Source organism: Microtus pennsylvanicus, chromosome 20, assembly GCF_037038515.1.
Source record: "Microtus pennsylvanicus isolate mMicPen1 chromosome 20, mMicPen1.hap1, whole genome shotgun sequence".
Classification (NCBI taxonomy): Eukaryota; Metazoa; Chordata; class Mammalia; order Rodentia; family Cricetidae; genus Microtus; species Microtus pennsylvanicus.
The window spans coordinates 10,498,158-10,515,132 of NC_134598.1; the positions used below are offsets into that span (position 1 = coordinate 10,498,158).

The window sequence follows — 16,975 nt, forward strand, 5'->3', positions numbered from 1 at the left end:
CATCTGAACATTACCACCTCCAGACCAATTTCTAATGACCTGGAGGTGGGTTAGACCTAAGTGTTCCCAGTTCACACAAAGTGAATCAGACTGGTGTGCCTATCAGAGTGCGTCTATTTTCAAGAGTGGGTTGAGTAAGGTGGGGGTGAATCTGTACATTTTCTACACGTGTCTACCTTCACACCCAGGTGTTTCTCCTTGGTGGCCCATGGCAGTTACAGAAGACCCGATGCTCAATTCGGCAGCACGGACTAACTTAGAGCCATAAGAGAGATTAGCATTGGCCCTGTACAAAGACGGCACGCGAGTTTGTGAAGCTGTTTTTCTGTATAGTTTTTATTATGTAAAAAAAAAAAAAGCTTCCCAAAAGCTGTATCTGGCATGATCTTGTACCACTGCTGGTGCTGCCAGTGGCCAGGCACAGGTTGTGAGGCCCTGAGGAGGTGGGAGGCAGAACGGGGTGCAGGCAGAGCAGGAAATAGCCAGCTTAGGTCCCTGCCCGAGGAGCCCGAAGGATAAAGGCCGTGCAGCAGAGGGTTACATGATCGTCTTTGGTCAGGCAAAGACCCTGATACGGGCCCAGAAGGCAAAGGGGCTCAGGCTCAGCCCTGGAGCCCCAGCTGAAGGCTCACCACACTGAGGCAAGAGGCAAGGCAAGAAGACAGAGCAATGTCAGGCGTCACCAGCTCCTAGGATCCATTCTTGTCTTTGTCATCCGTCAGGTCATACCTAGGGAAACAAGGACGGAGCTCAGGCAGATGCGTCTGTCCTGCTTTCTAAGACAGAGTCTCATTCTGTCTGCACCCCAGCCTGGAACTTGCTGTGGAGTCAGGCTGTTCTGGAACCCACAATTCTCCAGCCCCCCACAGGCTGGGACTACAGCCAAGAGCCACCAGGCACAGTGAAAGACATGCCTAGGGCTTCCGTGCTTAATGGGATCAATGGTTCTCAGCTTCCTCTGCGTCCTCTTCCTGAGACTGGGATTGCTCCACCGTGCCTACCCAGTCCCACCCGCTCCTATGCGGACACTCACCATTGGGCTGCACCCTGGGAGAGGTCTATCTCAGCTAGATCCAGCTGCACCTGCGTGGAAGATGGCAGGGCTGAGGTGGTATTTTGGTATTTAAAGAACACGCCATCGTCACATCTGATCTCAAACCACGGCAGAGAGGATAGCGTCACTTCTCCGAGGCACCCTGGTGGTCTCCTTAACAGGAAGCTAGGTCATCCTGCCTCCTCCTCGCCCTCTTACCTTTCCCAGAAGCTCACGCTCTCTTGACATGAAGGAGGAGTTTGACTTCACAGACACATCTAGTTTTCGCCTGAGAGACCCATCCAGGGGCAGCTCCCACTCGAACCTGGAAAGGTACGGGATTAGAGCACAAGGCGCAGCTGAAGCCTTCCACCTCCCCGTGGAAAGGGCCGTTCACTGACCGCTCGTTGAACTCCGGGTCCAGGGTCTTTTTCTTCTGTGAGGTCTTCCTCTTGGTGCCTCGGTTCTTGTCTGGGAGTAGCAACAGCGATACATAGGGATCTGGGAGATCCCGGCCGTTTTGTCTAAGGGCCCTAGGACAGAGAAGGGTGCGGGCATTGAAGCGCTGGCGCGGCAGGACTGCAGCGACCCCAGAGGACGGGCGGCAGGGTCTTACCGGCAGCTGTGGATGATGCTGACCAGCTTCTGTTCGTCACTGTGGTACCACACCGTCAGCTTCACCTGGCCCAGAGGCCCAATAGGAGCCTCAGAGGGGCTGTGGGAAAACGGAGAATATGGCGTCTAGGAAAGCCTTGAGCCAAACTTCGTATTTTTGCTGGCAAACCATCTCCATCTCAATCCCTTACCTGTCACCATGCGGCAGGCGATGCCGGACCTCCTGCACCGGGGAGGTGATGTGAGCGGCTGCCCCTGAGGCCTTGGGCTCCTCATTGAGAGAAGAGGAACTGTGGCTGTGGCTGTGGGCTTCCACTCCTGAGTGTTGGGACACCAGGATCTGGGGGCAGGAGAGGCGTGAGCTGGGCAGGGTCCTCACTAGAAGGTCACCACCTCTGCTCCCATCCCTTGGGCATCGCTCCGCCCTGAGCCCTCTCCCGCTGCCGCCTCCTGGTACTTCAGCCCTGAGCCCTGCCCCGCTGCCGCCCCCTGGTACTCACCCCTAGCTGCGCTCGCATTAGCACTTGGCCCTGACCATTAGTGAGCGTGAACCATTTGTCCAAGCAGAGTCGGTCTGCCTGGAGGAGCTCCGAGAGAGGCAGGGATATGGAGCCCAAAGTGCCGGTCCCTTCACCCCGAACCTGTGGGGCAAATTTACTGATCAATTATTGAAGCTCGGCGTTTATGAACCAAACACTTGGGTGGTTTGGTGAGAGAGTCCCTTTTTGGAAGAACAGAACACACTTACATCCGCTAGCCCCTCTGTCCCCTATCCCGGAGAACAGGTCTCATCCAGGCTGCCTTCAGATACTGTGATCCGCCTACCTCAGCCTCTCCAGGGCTGGGATTACAGGCGTGAGCCACCATGCCTAGTTTTTCTTAGACTCTACTTTCTCCTTCATAAGCTTTTACATGCTTACCAGCAGGACCACCAGAGTGAAAAAAGAACAGCAAAAACTAAAAGTTAATTGCCAGGCATGGTGGCGCACACCTTTAATCCAAGCAATCAGGAGGCAGAAGCAGGTAGATCTCTTAGTTTGAGGGCAGCCTGATCTACATAGCAAGTCCCAGGACAGCCAGGGCTACATAGTCTCACTAGGAGAAAGCAAAGGATGAGTATCTGGGCATGTAGCACAGTCGGTGGACTGCTTGCCTAGCATGCTTGAAGCTCTGAGTTCAGTCCCCAGCTCCACATAAATCTGGGTGTGAGGGTGCATGCCTATCATCCCAGCACTCGGGGTGGAGACAGGAGGGCCAGAAATTGAGGGTCATCTTAGGCTACAGACCAAGTTTGGAGCCAGCTTGGACTCCATGTCTCCAAGAAAGAAAAGAAAATTCTGCCTACCATATTTTCTATATTTCACATCTAACTTTTTTTTTGGGGGGGAGGAAGGAGTTAAGATAGGGTTTCTCTGTGTAGCCCTGACTGTCCTGGAACTCACTCTGTAGACCGGGCTGGCCTCGAACTCACAGAGATCTACCTGCCTCTGCCTCCCGAGTGCTGGGATTGAAGGCGTGCGCCACCACCGCCCAGCTATGCCTATACCTCTTTGTATTTCCTGGCTTTTTAATATTAGTGTGTGTACAGAATCACAAATGTCATGACAGTTGATAGGAGTAGGTTCCAGAGATCACACCCTGGTGTCAGGCTTGCATGCGTGCGCTTTTACGTGCCGAGGCATGTCTCCCGTCCTCTTATTTAACTTCACAGATAGTGTAGCATCTACTGCCTCCTGTTAGGAAAGGCAAGAAGAACTGACACACACCTTTTACATGTCTCATTACTGGTTTTGTTTTTCCAAACAGGGTTTCTCTGTGTAGCCTTGGCTATCCTGGAACTCGCTCTGTAGACCAGGCTGGCCTCAAACTCAGAAATCCATCTGCCTCTGCCTCCTGAGTACTGGGATTAAAAGCATGCACCACCACTGCCCAGCTCATAATTTTTTTGTATCTTTTTTAATTTTATTGCTATTTATTGGGCTCTATATTTTTTTTTCTGCTCTCCTCCCTGCCTCTCCCCTCCCCGCTTCAACCCTCCCCCAAGGTCCCCAGGCTCCCAATTTACTCAGAAGATCCTGTCTTTTTCTACTTTCTACGTCCCATGTAGACTAGATCTATGCATGTCTCTCTTAGTGTCCGCATTGTTGTCTAAGTTCTCTGAGATTGTGATTTGTAGGCTGACTTTCTTTGCTTTATGTTTAAAAACCACCTATGAGTGAGTACATGTGATAATTGTCTTTTTGTGTCTGGGTTACCTCACTCAAAATAATGTTTTCTAGTTCCATCCATTTTCCTGCAAAATTCAAGCTGTCGTTATTTTTCCGGCTCATAATTTTTAAATTGTCTTTATTCTACCTCTTGGAAACTTGAGGTCTCTTCCAGTCTTTTAAAACTATCTTGGTTTCTGCAACCTGCTCTTTCATGGTACTCTTGCTATAATTTAGGTCCCTTGAAAATTCTTCCATGATCTGTCTTTGAGTTGTGAGGGCGCACAGCGTATCAGCTGCCTTTTTCAGTTGGCATGCTTCTGGGGCGCTCTTGCCCATGGTTGCAGGCCCAGGCAGGCGCTTGCTCCCACCACGGGGAAAGCAGTCAACGCCACACAGGTCTGCCTTCTGGGTGGCTCTTCAGAGATTTCCCTTGAAGACTGCAAATTCAAATAATCCCTTGCTATGAGATCAGCATCACCTTTCCCCATCCAGGCACCTTAAGTCTGGAACCCAGGCGATTCACATCTACCTTCCTCTCAAAACAAGCAAAAACAGCAGGTGGGAGTCCCATGCGGGCAACTCCAGCATTCAGGGGGTTGGGACAGGAAGACTGTCAGAAGTAGAGGCTACAGTGTGAGATGCTGTCTCAAAAAGTCAACAAAAACACCCAGAAGTTTTTAAACAAACAAACGAACAACAACAACAACAAAAAATAGCCAGGCGCCAGGCAGTGGTGGCGCACCCCTTTAATCCCAGCACTCAGGAGGCAGAGGCAGGCAGACCTCTGTGAGTTCAAGGCCAGCCTGGTCTACAGAGCGAGTTCCAGGACTGGCTCCAAAGCTACTGAGAAACCATGCCTCAAAACAAACAAACAAGTCAGGCATGGTGCCACATATCTTTAATTCCAGTACTTGGGAGACAGAGTCAAGTGGCTCTCTGTGAGCTCTAGGCCAGAGAGTTATCCAATAAAAACTTATTTTTGTTTTGTTTAAGAGGGAGACAATAGTGGGGCTAGGAGGTGACCCAGTGGGGGCAATGAGAACCTGAGTTCAAACCCCACAGTCCAACCCAAGTGACCAATGCAATGTCTGCATGAGGAGATAGAAGCCACAGGAGCTTGGCCAGCTAGCCTTAGTGGACACAGAACAAAACAAACCAAAGGGACCCTGTCTAAAACAAGGCAGAAATCAAGTCATGTCATCCACGGTTGTCCTCTGACTCCCACAGACCAGCACTCACATGTGTGTGCACACTCAACAAAATCTAAACTATTTCTAGCAGACCTTTGTACTATCGTAATCACTCCGATGTCTCCCTCACTTGAGATGGGGTCTCAAAGTTCAGAAGTCTCCCGAGGATGGTTTTCTCTGCCCCACCTCAGCTGGTAGGACCCCTCCTTTTCTCTCCCCACATTTTGCCTTTACACTCAGTCACACTGCTTTCTCTCTCTCTCTCTCTCTCTCTCTCTCTCTCTCTCTCTCTCTCTCTCTCTTCTTTTTCTTTTTTTCTTTCGTTTTTCGAGACAGGGTTTCTCTGTTTAACAGACTTGGCTGTCCTGAAACTCTTTGTAGACCAGGCTAACCTCAGACTCACAGAGACCAGTCTGCCTGCCTCTGCCTCCCACGAGCTGGGATTAAGTCATGCGCCACCACCGCCTGGCCTCAGTTACACTGCTGTATGTATTCTCTGGTTACTGCCCTCCTCCTATGGCAGAGTAACTCCCAAGGATAGGGGAGTCAAGCTTTCTTTGCTTCCTCTCCCAATTATAAATTGTTTTATAATTTATTTATTTTACAGGCATTGGTATTTTGCCTGCATGTATACCTGTGTGAGGATGTCAGATCTTGAAGTTACAGACAGTTGTGAGCCACCATGTGGGTGCTGGGATTTGAAGCTAGATCCTCTGGAAGAACAGCCAGTGCTCTTAACCACTAAGCCATCTTTCCTGCCTTTTTGTTTTTTGAAACAAGATCTTACTAGCCCAGACTGGCTTATGAACTCAGGGCAATCCTCCTGCTTCAGATCCCCAAGCAACATGATTACAAGTGTTTGCCACCAAGAGCTTTCCTGCGGCGTGTGGCTGGAGCCGCAGGACCTGCGCAGTGAGTCCCCATTACCTGAAGCTCCAGGCTCTCCGCATGTGGCTTCCTGATGAGAAAGGAGGTGTTCTCCTCCCAGATAGGGGCTGACGTCTGGGAAACGGTCTGTTGGAGATGAGGAGTTGGTCAGTGGGGGGGAACTGTCTTCTTGGCTCTTCCCCCTACCCTTAGCAGTAAAGGATCCCCGCTACAAGGCATCTTTTCCTACCTTGGTTTTATGGGAAGTTTCTCCCACAGTGAGAGTAGCATACGAGTTGGGAGGCTTGGTGCCTTTTCGGAGCTGGAAGGACAGTGTCAGTCATAAATTCACAAATTAATGCCATGCCCACACCGCCATGTGCACTTCCTAGCCCCCCTCATCCCAGCACCACCCTCCAGTGGGGCCGCTTGCTCTTCCAGATCTATAAGGTGTACTCACACCCAAGGGAGCCCAAAGAGGGGCCACGAAAGCCATGGGGAGCCGCTCTTACCGGCAGATTATCTGCCCGTTCCAAGTAGACAGAGAGCAGGGCCGCTGCCAGCTCTGAGCTCTTCTGAGTCTGGATCAGACTGTTGACCTGCAGCACCTGGGACACAGAGCTGGCTGTGGATGGGAGCTGAGGGAAGGCTCACCCAGCTCCACCCTGTCTCCAGCCGTTCCCCCTCACCTCTTCTAACTCAGCAGCAGTAGGTCTAGGGGTCAGCCGTTCCAGGCGCAAGTGCAGCCGGCCAGATGGGACATCCTCCAGGGTCAGCCACTGTGGAGATGGGCAGGGAGGGGGGGCGAGGATGAGATGGTTGCCATGGTGACGAGGAGGAGGTGTGGGTCTCATCTCATGCTCACCTCGTCAAGGAAGCCGCTGTTGAGGACTGTGGTGAGACTTATTTTATACCTGCAGAGAGTGGAGACAAGGGGCTGGGGTCAATACCACGGCCCATGTGGCCAACATTATCTGTCCACCTGAACTCCCAACTCCTACCTGCCCAAAAAGTCATCCTTGTCCAAGTCCTTATCAAAGACCTCAATCTCAAGCTCTTGGCCTGGAATCGAGGTGACAATCACCTACCAGGGGGAAACGGTGCAGATGAAAGGGATTTCTCTCCTCTTCCTCTCTGCCCATCCCCCGCCCTCTGACCACGGAGGACTGGCAGACACCATGGAGCAGATAGGAGTCCCAGTCACTCAGTTCTGACCTCAAAAACCTCGTTCCAGCGGGGATTGAGATCCTCCCGAACAACATGGCTCCGGAAGCTTTGTCCCGCCACCCTCAGTTTGACATAGGGGTCTGATTTGCCCTTCACCAATCCCCCCAGGAAACGATCTTTGGCAATTAGGTCCTGAGCCTCTAATACATGGATCCGAAGAACATTCTGCAGGAGGGACAGACGGGGCAAGACCTCAGAACCCACCCTAGAACAGGCCTGGTACAGTGTGGGCGAACACAAACTTCTCTGTTTCCGGGGACCACTTACCTCAGTCCCAAAGTGGCTGTTAGGAGATGTCTGCCAGGGCCGAGGGGGCATATCTACGCTGCTGCCTGTCTGGGGGCTGCCGCTGTCCAGGTCCTGGGCGCCCGGTACAGTGGGGAAGCGGATTTCTGATGAATCCAAGTATAAGATCTGGGAAAGACAGCGTGATGGCAGTTAAGTCACCGCGCAGGCTGAAGGACGGTGCAGGGGCTCTGGGGATGAGCGAACATTGTTTGATGTGCCTCAGACCCATCTACAGGAGCTACACCTTTTGATATGAATGGGCTCCCCTTCCATGCTCTGAATACCAAGGAATCCCCAGGCCGCCCCAGCACCCCTGCATCCTCCATCACCTCCATCACCGTACCCGCATGACCAGTTTCATGTAGAGCCTGGAGTTTGGGCCTGAGCTGCTGAGCTGGAACCACTGGTCCAGGGTGAGTTCCGAGGCCGTCAACAGGCGAGCCAGAGGGAGAGTCAGTGCCCCTAATGTCAGGGCCCTGGAGTCATCCTTCACCTACAGGAGGAGTGAGGTGAAGCCATATTGAGGACACCAGCACGAACCCAGCTGATCTCCCTGCACCCCACTCCCCCCAGACAGTTACACACAACTCCAGCTGATCTCTCTGCACCCCACTCCCCCTCAGACAGTCACACACGAACCCAGCTGATCTCCCTGAACCCCACTCCCCCCAGACAGTCACACATGACTCCAGCTGATCTCCCTGAACCCCACTCCCCCCAGACAGTTACACATGACTCCAGCTGATCTCCCTGCACCCCACTCCCCCCAGACAGTCACACATGACTCCAGCTGATCTCCCTGCACCCCACTCTCCCAGACAGTTACACATGACTCCAGCTGATCTCCCTGTACCCCACTTCCCTCCAGACAGTTACACATGACTCCAGCTGATCTCCCTGCACCCCACTCCCCCCAGACAGTTACACATGACTCCAGCTGATCTCCCTGCACCCCACTCCCCCAGACAGTTACACATGACTCCAGCTGATCTCTGTACCCCAATCCCCCCAGACAGTTACACATGACTCCAGCTGATCTCCCTGCACCCCACTCCCCCCAGACAGTTACACATGACTCCAGCTGATCTCCCTGTACCCCACTCCCCCCAGACAGTTACACATGACTCCAGCTGATCTCCCTGCACCCCACTCCCCCAGACAGTTACACATGACTCCAGCTGATATCTCTGCACCCCACTCCCCCCAGACAGTTACACATGACTCCAGCTGATCTCCCTGCACCCCACTCCCCCAGACAGTTACACATGACTCCAGCTGATCTCCCTGCACCCCACTCCCCCAGACAGTTACACATGACTCCAGCTGATATCTCTGCACCCCACTCCCCCCAGACAGTTACACATGACTCCAGCTGATCTCCCTGCACCCCACTCCCCCAGACAGTTACACATGACTCCAGCTGATATCTCTGCACCCCACTCCCCCCAGACAGTCACACATGACTCCAGCTGATCTCCCTGCACCCCACTCCCCCCAGACAGTTACACATGACTCCAGCTGATATCTCTGCACCCCATCCCCCCCAGACAGTTACACACGACTCCAGCTGATCTCCCTGCACCGCACTCCCCCCCAGACAGTCACACATGACTCCAGCTGATCTCCCTGTACCCCACTTCCCCAGACAGTTACACATGACTCCAGCTGATCTCCCTGTCCACTCCCTCCTAGACAGTCACAAACCTTTTGTTCACTCACAACCAGATTTTCCCATCTTTTTTCAACACCACCATCTCGTCTACCTCTGCTCATTGTTTCCCTGAGAAGACTGTCATTCTCTCCCTCCTGCCTATTTCAACCCTACTTATCTATGCCTTAGGCTCCATTGAGATCTTTGCTCCTTCACAAACTCTATCACTGTTTGGGAAGAACAAAACTGTTGTGCGTGACGGCACATCTTATGGAAGGCGCCCCGTGCATGTGTGTGCAGGTCAGAGGACAAGGGCGCAGTCAGGTCTCTTCCGCCTCTCTGTATATTCTGTGGCTTGTTCCCCAGTCACCAGGCAGGACTTGACCCTCTGAGCAGCTCTGCTAGCCCCCGTCTCCAAATCCCACCTGCCTCAGCCTCCACGTCTTCTCTCACCATTTTAAAGGCTGTACATATGGTCTTTGTATATAATTAGGTCTGTCCTCTAGGAAACTGATGGGTGAGCACAGAAGCCATGATACTGGCTTTCACGATTTTCTATGACCTTTAAAATCTTAATTTTACTGGGGCACAATCTGCACACCATAAAAGTTACTCATTTCAAGCACAGAGTTACCACTTGTAACATGAACTCTAGGCCTGGTGTGGTAGCACACACCTTTAAGCACTCAGGCAGAGAGGCAGGTGGATTTCTCTGAGTCTGAGGCCAGCCTGGCCTATACAGTGAGACCCTGTCCAAAACAGAACTGGCTGTAGCAGCCTACGCCTTTGATCTCAGCACTTGGGAGGAAGAGGCAGGCGGATTTCTGTGACAAGCAGGGCTATGTAGAGAAACCCTGTCTCAAAACAAAAGCCCTAATCTAATGCCTAGAACAAATGAAGCCCTGAATTAATCCCCAGCATCTTACACACGCATGCACATATACACACGCGTGTGCACACACACACACATGCATGCACACACACACACGGAACAAAATGTACTGATAAAGCTTGGGAGACAGGAAGAATGAGGTGGCTCTCACCTGAACATCAAGCTCCTGGCTCCGGGGGTCTTGCAGGAAAAATCGGAACGCTTCTTCCCATACCGGGCTGTTGGTGCCGTAGGCAGCCTGAGAGCGATGATGGCGTGAGGATGGGTTCCCAACACCATTCCCGTTTGGCTGACTCTCACTTGCAAGCATCCTGAGGAGGAGCCTGTGCTCCCTTACCTTGCTCTCCTGGGTCACATCCTGAACTGATAGCTGCACCATGGGGTTGGGTTCCTTGTTTCCCTTCTTCAGCTGTGTTGGGGGGGACAGAATTTAGAATTTGAGGGTTGGATGTCTGGGTTTGATGAAGGAAGGTGGGGTTAGCAGACTCTCTTCCTCCAGGTAGACCTGACCCCACCCCCCCAGAACCTTCATGGTACCCCTTTGTAGGCAGGGGCATCTGCATCCTCAGTTAAGGAGGAGCGGGCATCCTTTTCCCAAGGCTCTGTCACCCACTCTACAAGACAAACTCACAGGGAGATCCTGGGCCCGGTCCAAGTAGACAACGAGGATGGCAGCTGATGGGGGCTCGGGTCGAGAGGTGATGCCCCGATTCCACTGTAGGACCTGGGATGAGAGAACCGTGGTCAGACCTCATCCTTCTGTCCCCAAATGTCACCCCTGCCTGCCTTCTGTTTCCCGAGCAGCTTACCTTATCCAGTTTCTCTGCATCTGGCAAAAGTGATAGCCATTCTAGTCTCAAATGAACTTGGCCCTGCCCACCTTGTAGCGGGTACCACTGAAGGAAGGAAGTGAGGGAAGTGAGAAGTAGAGATGGGTTACCAACCCATCCGTTCATCACCGTCACCACGGTAGCAGCTATCGGTTGCCCATAGGGTGAGGTCACTCCCACATCCTCTTCTCCCAACTTACATCATCCAGGACTCCAGCCTGTAGTACTTTCCCAACATCCAACTTCATTCTGGAGGGGTGGGGAGGGTGGGGAGAAGAGGGGGCAGTGAGGAGAAAGGGGGAATGGTAATTAGCAGCCAGTCAGTGGCCTTCCACTCACCCCCCAGGGATAACCAGAGAATCCTTCTCATTTATCTTGAAGAAGTCTCTGTGTGGTCTGTGTGGGGTATGTGCATGAGTGAAGGTGCCTGGGAGGCCAGAGGACCAGGAGCTGGAGTTACAGGAAGTTGTGAACCTCCCATGGACCTGAACTTGGGTCCTCTGCAAGCTTACCGGCTGAGCCATCTCTCCAGCCCCAAGAGGATCTTACACTAAGGGAAGGAGGTGGGGGGAGATAAAAAGGGAGAGAGGGAGAGAAGAAGGAGAAGGAGAGAGAGAGAGAGAGAGAGAGAGAGAGAGAGAGAGAGGGAGGGAGGGAAGGAGGGAGGGAAAGGGAGAGGAAGAGGGAGAGAGGAAGAGAGGAAGAAGGAGAGGGAGAGGAGGAGAGAGAGAGGAGGAAGGGAGGGAGGGAGGGAAAGAGGAAGAGAGAAAAAGAGATGGAAGGAGAGGGAGAGGGGGAGAGAGAGAGAACTTTCAGAATCTTGGGAACACTGGAACTTTAGAATCTAAAACGCACAGTCTCACCTTCCCAGAAAATCATCTTTATCTGGATCTTTATCAAACACCTCCACCTCAATCTCCTGCCCCGGGACCTCATGGACGATCACCTGGGGAGCACAGTGACCTCTGGTCTCAGGGCTGCAGGCCGCAGGCGTGAGGGCTTCTCCCACGACCACACACTGCTGCTCCACAGCGTCTTACCTCGTAGGTCTCCCCCCAGTGAGGGTTGAGTTCCTCATCTATGACACGACTGCAGAATGTCTGGGTGCCCACGCGAACCAGGGCATAGGGGTCTGATTTGCCCTCGATCAGGCCTTTTACGTATTTGTCCTTGGAACTCAGCCCTCGGGCTGCCAGGAGGTGGATCCGAATGATGCCCTGGGGTTAGGAACCAAAGGTAAGAAGTTAAGAACCCAGCCCAGGCCCCTGAGGGAGATCGGTCTCTTCAGATGCCATACCCTGGGTAATGGGGAGCGCAACTGGGCCACATCATGAAGGTCGGGCACAAGGGGCACCAGGAGTCGGTTGGGCAGCACAAGGAAGGCAGCAATAGAATCCATGATCATGGTGTCGGAGAGGGAGCTGAACAAGGGGTAGGAAGAGGAAAGGTTCAAATTCCTCACACTCAACTGTGTTCCCACTGCAGAGAAGGCTTCAGCCTTTTAGGTCTCGCTGTGGATCCCTGGCTGGGTGAGGGTTGGTTACGTAGCCCATGCTGGCCCTGAACTTCTCAAAGGGTTTGTTCTGTAGCCCATGCTGGCCCTGAACTCTTCATAGGGTTTGTTCTGTAGCCCATGCTGGCCCTGAACTCTTCATAGGGTTTGTTCTGTAGCCCATGCCTGCCCTGAACTCCTCGTAGGGTTTGTTACGTAGCCCATGCCTGCCCTGAACTCCTCGTAGGCGTAGCCCATGCCTGCCCTGACCGCCTCCTGCCTCCACCTCCCAGGTACTGCAATTACAGGTGTGTGCCATCACACCTAGCTTAGAAAGTCGTCTTTGTCTTTTTTAAAATTACGTTTGTTTCATATGTGTGTGCACACGTATGCCACATGGTGGGGAACCCATCAGATTGGCAGCAAATGCCTTTGCCCACTGAGCCATCTCACCAGAGCGGGAGACTTTGAGAATCTTTCTTGCTCCTTTCAGGCCCTGGTTCCCTTTGCTATTCCCAGCCTTCCTTGCTCTTTCTTCCCCTGCTTGAGGAGTCTCCATTCCCTCATGGCATGTTCCTCCATGGAAGAAAAAACCCCATTCTGAAACTTCCCTGGAGTTCATGTCCAATCTCCCCACTGCAGTGAGGTCTCGAAGACAGAGGCAGAGGCTTCACTGCTTTGTGTCTCTGAACCCTCAGCCCTGGACTGCAATACTGACTGGGAAGGTGCCCAAAGGTGCCCAGTACCTAAGTCCTGGAATGTCCAGCAGATTGGTCATCCCTGTCCAGTTGATGTCAAGTGTCTGGAAGAAAAGGGCAGAAGAGTCAGGATGGCTCTCGGGGAGCACTGCCACACTCAGAAGAGTCAGGATGGCTCTCGGGGAGCATTGCCACACTCAGAAGAATCAGGATGGCTCTCAGGGAGCACTGTCACACTCAGAAGAGTCAGGCTGGCTCTCAGGGAGCACTGTCACGCTCAGTCTTCTCAATCCCTTTAGCTACCTCTATACCACCTTTCTCTCTTCCCAACACCCACAAGCCTGTTTCCCATTTCCTGCCAATGGCCTCTCTTACCGGGCGTTTGATAAAGAACATCGACACAGCCCCCACGATAGGAAGGTCCCCTGTGAGTGGCTCAAGAATCACCCGCAAGACACCGTGTAGCTAGGGTGAGAGAGCAGGAAGATCAGAGTCTTCTCCAGAAGAGGTCCCGTGCCCTCCCGCACTTCCCCAGCCTTGACTGTTCACTCCAGAGCCCATGAAACCTCAGACTCTCCATAAGGAGCCCCTGACGCCTGCCAGAGCCTGCCAGAGATGGTGAAACTTCGGGCTCCCCATAATGAGCCCCTGACACCTGCCCCAGAGCCCATGAAACCTCGGGCTCTTGTAACAGCCCCTGATGCCTGCCCTACCTGCATGCCCTTGACTCCTGCTTTGCAGAAATACTTCTTGACTTCCACATCAATCTGGACATCACCTACATAGCTGGGAGGCAGTGAGGAAGAAAATAAAGGTTAGTGCTAGGGCTTCAGCAGAGAGACTGAGACCCACCCACGGGGAGTGGGGAGGTGGTGAGTTACCTGACGTTCAAGTCCAATAGAATCTGATCTTTTCTCTGACTAGGGTGAACCTTGACGCCGATGATGCGTACTGGCTAAAGAGAGGTGGTCTCAGAAGAGGCAGGAGGAAAGGAGCATCTCAGCCCTTGCTGCCTCCCCAACCCCCTGGCCATTTCTTCCCAGCGCACCTTCTCACCCAGCTCCACACGCGTAAACGTGAAGGTTTGCAGATGGGGGTTAGCGCCCCGGACAGCTGGAGCCACCGTTTCAGCCAGGAGCTTCTCCATATACTGGCCTAGGAAGGGCCACACCTGGGCCACAATCTGGGAGGAAAAGAAATCAGAGGAGAGTCCCCTTGCCCGCGACCCTCAGGGGTCGAACGACCCTTTCATCAGAAAACAAAGATATTTACATTACAATTATGAAGCAGCAATGGAAATAATTTTATGGTCGGGGGTCACCACAGCAGTAAGAAGGCTGAGAACCACTGGTCTAAAGGCAAGTTCTACCTGCCTGGGCCTGACAGCACATAGCTCTTTTCTGAGGAGTGATGCTGAGCTGGGAGGGTCAGGAGTCTGAGGCTACCTTTGGGGCAGGAAGACAGAGCCATCTCCATGGGCAGCTTTGGGGACTAGGCTCAAATAGAATTGAGGTGTAAGAGGTCTCGAAAGATTAATAAACCCCACTCAGGAAAAATCAAAGCCAAGACAGTCCTCACCTTGTTTAGCCATTCAACCTTTTCCACATCTGGGAAGCTGACCTGGAAGTGGGGAAACAGAGTCAGGGGTAAGTATACTTTACATGTATGCTTCCTAAGAGGACAGTGGGGTGCACGCAGAAGAGATGGGACATGTCCCTCTGGCAGGGACTCCCCACACCAAGGGGCTGGGTGTGCCCCCTCCCTCTCTTTTCCTCTTCCTTCCTTTTAAAGCAAAAAAAAGGGGGGGGGGTTGGCTGGGTTTAGGAATACAAACCATTCCCAACACTTAGAAGGCAGAGGCAGGAGGGCCATGAGGCTATGTCTAAAGACAGCACAAAGTTGTTTTCTGTTTGTAGACAGGGTCTCATTGTGTGGCCCTGCATGACCTGGAACTCACTCTGTAGACCAGGCTGGCCTCCAGCTCACAGAGATCCACCTGCTTCTGCCTCCCAAGTGCTGAGATTAAAGCTTTATGCCACCACGCCCAGTAAGCAAAAGGTTTTAATTCAGATTTAAGCATACAATCCTGGGGGCAGGAGACTTCTGTCTTTAGAATATGGCCACGCAGGCTTCTTTAGAGAGGGGAGCTGGCAGGCTTTCGAGAGTGCGGAGAAATGGTAGCTTCTGGGGCAAAGGAGGGGGAGGGAGGAGGAGTCTTAAAGAGAAGGGCACATTCTTTCCCGGGGAGATCCTGTCAAATCAGAGCTCTAGGGAATCCTGGGACGAAGAAGTCCTGGTTCTTTTGTCCAGCCTTCCCTGCTCTCCTGGGACTGGGCGTGGGCTCCCATCGAAGAAGGTGAAGGAGAAGAAACAACCCTTTGATAGCCTAGGGAGGGGCTGGAAGAGCTACTGAGGCCTGGTGCGCTAGTGCCTGCGCAAGCAAGCCTCTGCAGAGGTCCTCTCTCTCCTCGCTCCCATCCTCCCTACCTCCTTTCTCTCTCTTCCTGAGTAACTCCTTCTATGGGAAAGGACACCTGTGCTCTGCATGGAGCGGGGAAGGAGAGGATTAATTCCCATGATACGAAGTAGAGTAGGAGTAATAGTTGCTGCTTGGAGTAGATGGAACCATTTCTTCCTTTTTCTCTCTCCAGGGCATGTTAAGTGTGACTGTGTCTGCCACTCTCTACCTAACTGGTACCTCTTCTGGAAAGGGTACCAGGGAGGGGTTGGTAACCAGCCCGCTCAGCTTTAGCAAGGCCAGAGAGGCATCTCTTTCAGCCCAGGAGACAGGGTACAGAAATACTGGCCTGGGTCAGCTAAGCAAGCTAGCGAAGGTTGCCCACAGTCCGGAAAAGGGTGGGGCCGCCCAGGGTGCGAATAGAGAGAGCAGCGGGAACTGTAGCGGCCACAGTACCCTCTTCCCAGCACCCCCTCCCTGGGCCCAGCAGCTGCCTCGGCTGCCCTGCCTCCCGGCTGACTTGAGACTGGAAGGCGACTGCGGTGGGTCACTTCCAGGTGCTGAACAAAGCTTGCAGGGTTGGGTCTCAGCGGGTACCTAGGGACAAGGCAGGAAACGGGAAGCCCTGATGCCCTTAAGTAGATAAAAAGCCTTGAAAGAGCTAGCAAAGCCGGGGGAACCTCTGAGCGATCACGGGGGGTGGGGTGAAGGGATCCCCAGAGGCAGCGTGGCAAAGGCGCGAGCGACGCCAGAAGTCAGGAACAGTGAGCATTCTACACGCTTGGCTGGGAGGGAGCCGGGGCTGGGAGCGGCCACTCAGATGTACTGCCGTAGTCCGAGGAGACTGACGAAGAAGTCCCGATTCGGTGGAAGGATCCGCTCTGCGGCAAGGGTGGGCGGAGAGAGTGGGTATCGGTCCCAGCAAGCAAGCGCTAACGGGACGAGGTGAAGTCTGGGGGCGGGGGGCACCGTCCCAAGTCGGGGAGCTTACTTCATAGGGAGGGAGAGCCCGAGTTGAAGGACTAGGAAGAGCTATACTGCACCAAGGGCTGAAGTGGCAACTCACCCAGGCAGGTAGTTCCCGGTTGCTCATATAAAGCGTTTCTGCTGTGATCCGCTCCTCGTCATCCAGCAGCTGCCTCGCTGCCCGCAGGCTCCGTGCTTTCCCGTCGCGGACCCGGCGCCAGCCCAGGTAGAGGGCGAGGCCGAACAGCACGAAACCCACGCTAAGACCCGCAGCCCCGGCCAGGTACACGGGCACCAACACCAACAAGCGCCGTCCGAAGGAAGACAGCACCGCCAGGGCCTCGCTTGCTGCACCTGGGCCAGCGGGTGGGACCCCCGAGCCCGGGTCCCGCGAGGTGTCGGTGGCAGGGGGCTGCCCCGCGGGTTCGGGGCCGGCGCCCTCTTCTTCAGGGGAGCGCTCCATGGGGCAACCTCTCGGGGCACCCTCCGGACTAGCTGCAGCAGCTCCGGGTCTGGTCCAGCTCCCCCCCAAATATATAGTGCTCCCGGGGACCTCAA

General features: G+C 53.6%; 1 protein-coding gene across 1 annotated transcript; it reads right to left on the reverse strand.

Annotated features, from left to right (window-relative positions):
* Positions 1 to 318: 318 nt before the first annotated feature.
* Positions 319 to 16,948, reverse strand: Esyt1 (extended synaptotagmin 1). Its single transcript, XM_075954176.1, has 31 exons — positions 16,518 to 16,948; positions 14,572 to 14,613; positions 14,042 to 14,176; positions 13,875 to 13,948; positions 13,707 to 13,779; positions 13,369 to 13,458; positions 13,042 to 13,097; positions 12,101 to 12,224; positions 11,844 to 12,020; positions 11,667 to 11,749; positions 11,004 to 11,052; positions 10,783 to 10,869; positions 10,605 to 10,697; positions 10,311 to 10,382; positions 10,125 to 10,211; positions 7,774 to 7,923; positions 7,410 to 7,556; positions 7,131 to 7,307; positions 6,917 to 6,999; positions 6,781 to 6,829; positions 6,605 to 6,694; positions 6,428 to 6,523; positions 6,166 to 6,237; positions 5,976 to 6,062; positions 2,149 to 2,289; positions 1,840 to 1,988; positions 1,650 to 1,748; positions 1,435 to 1,566; positions 1,253 to 1,358; positions 1,034 to 1,083; positions 319 to 729 (listed from the first exon to the last, which is right to left on the reverse strand). Exons 1-31 carry the CDS (start codon positions 16,878 to 16,880, stop codon positions 690 to 692), a joined length of 3,273 nt encoding a protein of 1,090 aa, XP_075810291.1. The 5' UTR covers positions 16,881 to 16,948; the 3' UTR covers positions 319 to 689.
* Positions 16,949 to 16,975: the final 27 nt, after the last annotated feature.